At 39.8% G+C, this 10,512-nt stretch overlaps 1 protein-coding gene across 1 annotated transcript; it reads right to left on the bottom strand.

Moving 5' to 3' along the window:
• Positions 1 to 3,136: 3,136 nt before the first annotated feature.
• Positions 3,137 to 5,185, bottom strand: ucn3l (urocortin 3, like). The gene is made up of 2 exons (XM_049566260.1): positions 5,011 to 5,185; positions 3,137 to 4,695 (listed from the first exon to the last, which is right to left on the bottom strand). Exon 2 carries the CDS (start codon positions 4,683 to 4,685, stop codon positions 4,212 to 4,214), a length of 474 nt encoding a protein of 157 aa, XP_049422217.1. The 5' UTR covers positions 4,686 to 4,695; positions 5,011 to 5,185; the 3' UTR covers positions 3,137 to 4,211.
• Positions 5,186 to 10,512: the final 5,327 nt, after the last annotated feature.

Below are 10,512 nucleotides of genomic sequence, written 5' to 3' on the forward strand. Positions count from 1 at the left end.
CCTGTGGAGCTGAGGACAGCATGGACCTGGGGAGATATTGGGAGAACAAAAAAAAAAGCACTGAAAGTGGACGAACATTGGAGCAATGGGTCATATCATCAAAATGACTAAAAACAATAGTCCAGATACTACATGAAAGATGAAGGCTCGCTTGCTTGATGATATTTGTTCACTAAGCAGTGACCTGTGGGACGTACACCTACACTTGGTGTGTCTTAAGATCAAATGGCCACAAGATGTCGACACTGCTCTGTGTCTTAAGTCTTGTCTTACACAGGTGAACTAAATAACATTAGCTACAAACCCCACAGCTGGTTAAATGTTTAGTTTGGTGTAAACAAATTTCTCATCCACTGACAAAATTAAACAGCATTCAACTAGTAATATTATAAAGCCAGGCTGATTCTGATGTTGATAGTTAAGATTTCAAACTTTTATGATAAGCTACATTTTTTTTTATCTTAAATAGGGGAGAGCTGAGCATCTTATCACACAAGTACATTTTCAAACTGGTCATTTCTCCAACGCCAGAGGGCGCAACCTAAAAAAATCAAATAGTGGCATGTGTGACTCACTGCTGTGGGGAAATGTGGCTCTTGATATTCAGTATGTCATTATAATCTGAAGTGAGAACAATTTTCATATTTTTCAGCAACAAAAGTTAAAAAAAAAAAAAAACTAAACTGCACTATTTATGCAATAAAACTTTCACAAGTAAGTATATTCAATTATATTATCAATGCACAGAATAGAGGAGGGAAAATATGTATTTTAATACAAAGTCCTGTACTGAAGCTAGCTTGTGGTTTAGCTGGTAATAGTACATGTCACTCTGGAGTAAGTTGTCTATGTATACACACAGCCACAAAATGGTCAAAATACACAGGAGGGTGCATAATTAGAAAAATAAATGTAATGATAAAATATCTTTCATAGAAATGTGCAAACAGAATTGGTTTGAAATTATAAAACAAAAGACTGCCAATGGCAGCTTAACACTGGACACAATGTTAAAGACTGTGAGACTGTAATCTGTAAGAAGTACTACAGTTACAGAGCTCTCATCTGATACTGTCAGGAGATGACATCAGCAGACATGGATGTATACTTTTATACATGTTCTTAATTGTTGGAAAATATAATGTGACACTGTACCCTGCACTGTGTGACAACAGACCCTATGATGGGTCAACAGATGCGCATTCTGCACTCAGCCATTTATAACTCCATAAGACTATTTGTGCACAATCATTTATTTTTGATTTTAATATAGATAATAAGTGACTGTGATGTGCTGACACTGAGAAATTTAAGTGAAAGTAAAAAGCCAGACAAGACACCCCGCTCTGTTCTACATAACACTGTGCTGATATATGATAAGCTTTAATTGGCCAATGAAAATGGACATGCTGATGTATCAGTCAGGTTCTAGTCTTATCCTAAAGTGAACGGTAAATGGACTGCGTGTGTATAGCGCCTTTCTAGTCTTCTGACCACTCAAAGTGCTTTTACACTATGTTACATTCACCCATTCACACACACATTTACACACTAGTGGCCGAGGCTACCATACAAGGTGCCACCTGCTACTCAGTAACCATTAACACAGCCATGGGAGAAATTTGGGGTTCAGTATCTTGGATACTTGCCAACCTTCTGACTGGTCAACGACCCGCTCTACCTCTGAGCCACACCAACCCCCTGTCTAAAGGAGTAATAATTTGTAGGAATATTGTATGGATACCATCAGGGGCGTAGCTCCAAATTCTGGGCCCTCTGCCTAAGAAGTCTCCGTGGGCCCCCACCCTTCCTCTCTTGATCCCTCTCTCTTTGACATACCTTTTGAAGGTTTTTTATAAAGTTAGTTTGTTTTCTTTCCCTTTCCTTTCCTTCTTTCCTTTTTGGAACCCCGGTTTCCCATTTCTTGGAGAAAGATGTGTACATTGGTGCTTGAGCAACATAAGCAGTCATTGGTTGAATCCAGATGTCCAGACTTCACCCCACTTGCAGACTCCCAGACTTTGCGGGCACGTTCCCAGGAAGTCTGTGAGTGCTCGAGATAGTCTACATCCTCAATTCATCCGGTCCACAAGGGGACTCAAGCAGACTTGCTGCAGGCTTCCAGAGATTTGATTACCCACAGTTTACGGCAATACGGACGTGATGTGTTTTTTTTTCAATTGCTGACTAGAAAAACAATATGAATTATTACGTATTACAACTGTTCTAAAACAACTAGTGTATTAAAAAAATACTCGAATCGTGTAGGCCAGAATAATATTAAACCACATTGTGATAGAGAAATATGTAGAAGTATAGGCTATAGTGGTGATCAAAATGCATTTTTGTTATTGCAGCATACCCAATTAGTCAGAGTATAGATCCATCCATCCATTTTCTAACTGCTTATCCTCTTGAGGGTCGCAGGGGTGGGGAGCTGGAGCCTATCCCAGCTGACACTGGGCAAGAGGCGGGGTACACCCTGGACAGGTCGCCAGACTATCGCAGGGCTCAGACTATAGATATGTATGAATATTAATTTGTCCACTCACTAAAAAGCACATATGTGTTATATCTTGTTACCTGCAGGGACAGATGAGCAGATGCTACTGATGAACTTGGGGGAGGAATATGATCACCGTGTACATGATTGTACTTGCTGCTCAAATGTTCCTACGGCAACGAGTGGAATAGTCTTCAATCAGTCAATCAATTTTAGACTTGGGGCCCGTCTTACAGTCTCTGCCCTTGTCAGCTTGACATGATGACAGTGAACATGTCACAGTACGTACTGCAGTCCAGGCGGCTCAGCCTTTAAGTTCAGAGGGTGGACATTTGGATTCAGCCATCATTTGGCTGTAGGTGCATTTAGTGCAGGGTGGACTAAACCATTTTGCGCCTTTCCGGGGGGAGAGGGGCCTCAGGGAGCTCCCACTATTTTTTAAAACAAAGTTCAGTCTTTCAATTGATTTATTCTGTCATTTTGAATTTGTTTTGGTGCTAAACAAGGACTCCCCTCCCACTGGGGCCCCTGGTAATCAGCCCCACTTTCCCCCCCTCTACGATGCCCCTGGAACCCATCGTTCAGAATGCTGCATATTAAAAAAGCCAAATGTAGTTATTTACATCTGCTTTATTTGAGGAAAAATAATCCTTTATTTTGAGTATAAAAATAACAGACATCTGATGAACACATACATTCTCATGCACTTGCATTTTACTGTATTTCATGGTGTTGCAGTTGGTTTGTACAGCAGGTCAGAGTCAGTGCTCAGTGTTGTGTTGTTGCCACGGCCCATGTCTCACACTTGGAATCATTACAGGCTCCCACGTGAACCTCAGAACAGAAAACCTCTTAAATGAATAAAACAGCAGAGGAGAAAAAACAGACAATATCAAATATGATTATGCAACAGAGTTACAAAACATCTCATTGGTCTTTTTCACAAAGTGATGATCGCAACTACTTTGTTATTCTTGTTTTGTCCAAGAGTTAAAATTTGATGACTCAGGGAGCAAACTGACCACATTAAACATTAATTTTACTGACAAAGAAAATCTCGTCTTCAGTGAAAGCAGTCTTGCTTTGCTGCAAGTGAGAAATTAAAAGTCGAAAATCATCTTTTCGGATTTAAAAGGAGTCTGTGAGACAACTTTATCTGTTTCCAAAGCACATTGTCACATTTTCTTGCCTGAAATGACCAATAATCTGTAAGTAAACTAACTCTGTCCTTGTTGCTTTTGACCTTCTTGATTTAATTTAGTGACACTGTTGCTACAAAATGATGATGTGCATACGAAACACATGGATTATTCTCACCACAAAGGTTTAAACTGGAGCATAAATACAACAGTCAATTTAGGAGTAAATATCTTTGTAATTTTGACACTTTGCTGCATTTATTAGCAAGTTTTAGTCACAAAATTTCATTAATTCATGCCATTTATTTCCCCAAAAGGCTGCTCCCTTAATATTTTGACTGGAGCACATAAATAAATAAGTAAATAATGAATTAAATAAGAGGATTTTTCACATGAGAGCAACCCAGTTATAGAAATCAACCTGTGATGTGAATGGAAAGAACCACCTTCCCCTGCAGAAACAAATCAACACCATTACTTTAAAAGTGACTTAAAAGTAATTCATTACATCAGAGTAACGAGGAGGCCAACACCGGTCATGGCTGTTCCACCTAATTTGTCCAACGTGTTTACTTTCTCCGTCCGATCTGAGCCAGCAGGCGCGCGTTCTCCGCCGCCTTTGCGCGCAGGTTTTTAGCCTTGGCGACATCAAAGAGGACGTTCATGATGTTGGTCGGGACATCCAGGGACAGAGTCAGCCTGCTCCTCCGGTCCCCTTTGCTGCTGTTGCGGAGCATCTGCCCTCTGAGCTTCGTCCGGCTCAAGAAGCGGTAGTTTGCGGGACTTGAAGTCCTTTTTTCCCGGCTGGACTCGGCAGAAGAGGAGGAGGAGGAGGAGGAGGTGAGATACTCCGAGGACTGCAGGAGGGACCCCCAGCCGTCCACAGGGGAGTATCCTGGCGCGTCCTCGTCGCTCCGGACCCCGACTTCCATCTGGTCGTCGCACAGGAGGTCGGTGCGCGTGTGGTAGAGGCGGAGGCACAGGCTGGAGGTCGGTGTGCACAGGACCGAGAGCAGCAGCAGGGTCTTCAGGGACGACAGCATGCTGTGTCCTCTGGGACAGGGGGAAGGAAAATGTTTTAATGCATGTCATTTTTTTTTTTACCACCATAACATGTCAGTGTCCATCTTTACCACATATTTTAATTTATTTATCTAAACGCAAGTGAGAAATAAGGTGATATAAGTCTAAAAACTGCTCCCACAGCAACTTAACATGTAATTTTACACTGAAATCTAAATTAATAGTCTCCTCGACACTATTATATCCACATTTCCTAATTAAAAATATGTTTTTGGACTGTCTAACACTGCGCACAAGTACATTTTGGACCACAAATCAATGGTTTAAAGTCACAAAATCACTTACCACTGGTGTCCTACAATAAAGAATACACTTAAAGGGGTCACCCAACACGTATCCCTGCAAAGAAAACCCCAAACAGAAGTCCTGTGCAAGTAAAAATGTGATAAGAAATCCTGCTGGTGGAGTGATGGTGTGTGCGGAGGTCAGCAGTGCGCACTGTCTGACCAGCAGCAGAGTGTCTTGCTCGTCCATTCCCCACTGCATTCATTTAGTAGGAGCCATCAAACTGCAGCCCTACGCCAGCAACAACGTCATCCCGTTGACATTTCGGTTTGCTTTGAGGTATCTCATTGGTTGTGATGCAGTGATGCAGGGGGTAAGTAATAATAATAATAATAATAATAAAAAAGTTGGTGGATGTGACCTCCTGTTGGTGAACACGAGACATGACGACCACAGATACAAAGAACAAGGTGAGACTTATTTTGTGTCTTAAACATCATATGATCGTTTTTACTGCAGCCTTAAGTTAACACCTTTAACACTGCTCACATTCAGCACCATGGACAGTTCCTCCATTGACAAAACACTGCCTTAAATTTTACATAAACATATAAAACTCAATGAAATATAAAAATATAAAATAAAATATAAAATAGTTTCTATGAAAAAAAATAATAAAAAACATATAATAAAAGATAAAATATTTTATATAAAGACACCAAGGACTTACTGAATTCATTTTCTCTGTCAAAGATGCATTGATTACTGACATATATTTCTGTACCTTCATGAAAAACTGTCCACCTATCCTCATGCATAGGTGTAGATTTTGCGGGGACACAGGGGGCATGTACCCTTAATATTTAAAACATATGCAGAGGACCTTATTCGTGACAAAATTAGTGACATGTACGAAATAAAATGATGCAGAAGGCACAATCTAGTGCATAAAAATTCACCAAAATGCAGGAAATTAACCCATCTCAACTTTATTTATTCAGCCCAAAGTGCTTCACATGGCAAAATTGGAATGACACAGACACAAGACAATAAAATATTAAAAAAGCAAACCAACCATAACAGAACAAACTAACAAAAAAGATGATTAAAACTCCATAGAATATAAAGAGAGTGAATATGTAAATAAATAAAATTGAATAAAATGAACTGGAGAGATAAAAGAAGGTAAAAACTGGTGGTTAAAGCTTAAAAATCAAGACTGTGACGTTACTCCACATTAAAAGTGTCTGATGCTCAAACTATTCTGGCGTAGGACCCCTAAACCCCTCCCCAGTTTCATATGTGTCCCCCCCAATGTTGAAACAAAACCTACACCCTTACTGTCATACATTTTCACACAAAAATTGCTGCCTTAGTTAACGAATCGATCTGTTGGCTACTATTTTTATTTATATATTATTCAAGTTTTTATTGGTTTGAAAGGCTTAGTAAATGGTATACGGGTATTATTTGCGGGGCATACATGAATACGAGGTTGTTTTTTTATAATATGGAGGTGGACTCCACTGTGTAAAGAAAAATTAACAAACAAGTCTGGAAGGAAACAAACCAACAAACAATAACACATATGTCCTCATACATCACTCTACAGGGTTACATAGTCACAGAGCAAGTTCATAATCATGTAGGCTTGTATTCAAATTTGATATGAGTCCAGAACCGGTCCCAAAGAGATACTGCTTTCTCCTTATCGCCTTTTATTCTACTGAGCATACAGTCATAAGATGCTATTTCCACCATTGCATTAATTCATTCACCCTTATTGTCACATATTTTCACATAAAATTAGTCGCCTTGTTTAACAATTCAATCTGCTGGCTACTATTTTGATATCAGTAAACTGTTTTTAGTCATGTTGAAGTCAAATTTGTCAAACACTTGCTGTTTCCAGCTTCTCAGACTTGAGGGCTTAAAGCTTTTCTTTGTCTTGTATGACGGTAAATTGAATATATTTCGTTGAATAAAACAAGCTATTTAAATACATCACCTCAAAACGTGAGAAACACTCTTGACTATTTCCTGATGATTGACTGAGAAACTATTGATCAGTTTATCAAGAAAATAATCTGCACATAAAGCTAATGGTTATTTTCACTGTCAGTGAATCTGTCAATTGTTTTCTAGATTAATCGTTTAGTTGTTTGATCTATAAAATGTCAGAAATTGGTGAAAAATGTCAATCTGTGTTTCCCAAAGTCCACGATGACGTCCTAAAATGTCTTGTTTTGTCCATCACGTAAAAGAAAACCAGTTTAATGTCACAGGGGAATAAAGAAACCAGAAAATATTCACATCCAAGAAGCTGGAATTACAGAATTTTTACTTTTTTCTTGAAAAAATCTGAGAGATTAATTGTTGCAGCTCTATTTAAAAATGAAATAATTGTTAGCTGAAGTCAAATTTTGGTACCACTTCCTATAGGCCCTTTATTTATAAGTTGTAACTAATGACTTTATTAATGCTTAATAAATCTTAGACAATGCATCATAGCTCAGTTATAATCCAGTAACAACTATAACTGGATTTGGCTGGTGTTAATCGTCTCCAAAAGAAAGAGAATTAAGTACAGCCAAAGGGAATTTTCACAACCAGGAACAACCCCAAAGTGTCTCTATTAATGACTGATAGAAAGGGCATTAGTAAAAGTAAATAAATAAATAAAAAACAGTAAATGGAGTGGGTGCTCGAGCAAAGAAATATCTGGTAAAGTTAAGTAGATATAAACACATCCTGTTACGCCCTATGGGACAAACAAAACTCCACCACTGACCTAAAATAACCACATAGGACATCTTCCCAACAACTTCCCGACAACTCCCTAATCCATGGGATATATTAAGCAATAAAATACACAAACAAGACAACAAAATAATCCCAGGCTGCTGAGAGGCAGCAGGACCACAGGCCTCTCTCCTCTGGTGCAGCACAGGAGCTCTTAAGCACCTCCTCCACGCCAGGTGCACTGCACCTTGTTAAGTAATGCAGCACACCCGGGCAGATCTACAAGGGAGGGGAAAGGAGCAGCAGCACAGAATACATCTGCACACCGAGCAGCTGCCATTGGAGGGATTTAAATGCTGTGTAACGGCTCTTCCTCAGACTTATTTCTGCTTTATCCATTAAGTCATTAGCCTTTAAACCCATTATAACAGGTGGCTTAATAGAAAGCGGTATCACTTGTTTTAACCAATTTTCTCATGCTACAATTGAAATACAAAAAGTGAAAGTTACAGATTACATAGAAATATATTTGTTGGTCAAGTGCAGGTCCAATTAAAAAAAACATAATGGCATAATCCTCCTGATATTATTCACTCATGCATGGCACCTTAAACATGGTAATGAAACACAGTGTGGTTACTGTTGAAATGTTAAAGATTTAGATCTAACTAGCTACTCCCCAGCACTGCTGAAATGAACATCAGGTACACTGTCACCTCTTTCAGTATAAAGCAATAAGTAAGCAGTAAGCGTGATGTGTTGAGGGTTCACGAAGTTCTTCCCAGGATGCAGTATGATTAGCACGCTGTATGTATGCCTATATACTTTAAAAAGTACACGGACACCTGGGATCCAGAGAACATTGTGTTTTAATTAAAACTTTGAGGGCACATGCAACACACACCACGGGAGCCCCCTGCAGTGATGTACATAACCATGTCAAAGCCACGAAGACAGGAACGAGAGGATCAAAGGGTGTCGGGTCAAGCTCTAATGAGCAACTTCAATGTAGGGTGGATTAATATGACATGTAATTCTTCACAGCTGGAGTTATCTCAGACTGTGACACGCCGCGCAATAAGATGTCCTCCCACTCCTGCTCCTGCTCCGCAATTGATCCCTGAAATGGAATTAATTGCTCCTCTTCAAGTCCAATGGAAAAATCGCTCTTCATTACTATGCTGGATTATGCTGTTGTTAGTGTCCTAAAATAGGATGTGTTAAAAACTCATTTCTATTTTAAGGCCTTTTGCTCAGCTGAGGTTTGTCCACACATTTTAAAGTCTGGTACTGAGTCTTACTTTTGACAAGTAAATGTCTACCAATAAGCTGAAATACTGCCACTTCTTTAATGATGGAAACAAACTTTTTTGAGCATTGGGTTCCTCCTTTAGCACAAAATGTTCAGCGACAGTTAGTGGAATTTTGGTCACTTCATGACATGTTTAAAGTGGGCGGGGCTCAGTTGGAAAAAGATGGTATCAGGTATTTTTCTGCGCCAAGGAAAGTTTAGCAACACCCACACAGTTTAGCTGGGCAGAGTTTTGAGTGTTAAACTCAAAACTCTTTTCTAACAAATTCAATTGTTGCCTTGAGTCATAAATATTTAATGTTTTAAAGAAATACTTAAGGACATCCTGTGGAGTTTTTGACGGCTTATGCTCTGTTCACACTACAAGTGACATAGCAACAGACTACAGTTCATTTTCAATGGAAGCCGATGGCATGAAGCTACAAAGTGACGCCCGCCACTAGTCGCTGCTGATGGTTGCAACGTGCTACAAACATAAAGTGAGTTGGCCTCAACTTTTTCTAGCACTCAAATGACGCAGTGAGGCATCAACCAATCATATGGTTTGTTTTTAGCTGTGGTACTGTGTTATTTAGCTTAGTTAGCTGACGCTATGCTAGCATTCTGTGTATTGCTGTGTATTGCAGTGCATACAAGGATGCAGTGGGGCAGCAAAATGTGATTTTAAAATAGGGCTCAGACACTTGTCACATTCTGAATGGACCCCAAGTGAAACGCACTTTATTTTGAAGTACGGTTATTTTCCAGCACAGAGCTTTTAGTGAGTGAGTGACTAACGGACAGCTACTTGACAGATGGCGCTTCACAAAGTCGAGGAAGGATTCTTGGATAGAAGAACTTCAAGGAAGCTATGTCATCGAATCCTGCCGAAAGACTGTTTCATTGTCGACCATTGTCGCTAAATATATTGAACTGTGTGGACCTTGAACTAATGACTACGGAGAAATCTGGACCCTGTGGCTGGACCAGTTGGGAACCCCTGCTTTAGATGATGTTCAGTTGAGGTGCTTTGTAGGAGGTAGCAGACACACAAGCCCGTGGTGATGCAACACTTCAATGGCGACTTTTTGGCTTAGTCTTTGAAAACACATTTAGAGTTATTGTTGTTTATTAAATAGCGATGATGTGAAGGTGATGAAGGAGACTCCGCTGACACCGTCTTGCTTGTATACAGAAAGGTTTATTACAAGAAGTCCAGCATCAAATCAAGCTCCTAGGATGCCTGAGAGAGGGTTCGAAGCCAATATGAACTGCTCTGAATAACAGCCCCAACTACCCTGCTTATATAGGTTGGTTGTTTTTGTGAAATGTGAGACAAAGATAAACACACGACAGAGAGATACCCTAGTTGGCCTTCACCAATCCTTGACCTGGGCCATAAATACCCTCTTGACCCTGACCATATATATCTTCTTGACCCTGGGCCCCTAACTAGCCATCTGACCTAGGGCGTCACAGTAGTGCTTTAGACACCACATTATCAACTTCTCCTTTGCTCATCCGAACTA

Source organism: Epinephelus fuscoguttatus, linkage group LG22, assembly GCF_011397635.1.
Source record: "Epinephelus fuscoguttatus linkage group LG22, E.fuscoguttatus.final_Chr_v1".
Classification (NCBI taxonomy): domain Eukaryota; kingdom Metazoa; phylum Chordata; class Actinopteri; order Perciformes; family Serranidae; genus Epinephelus; species Epinephelus fuscoguttatus.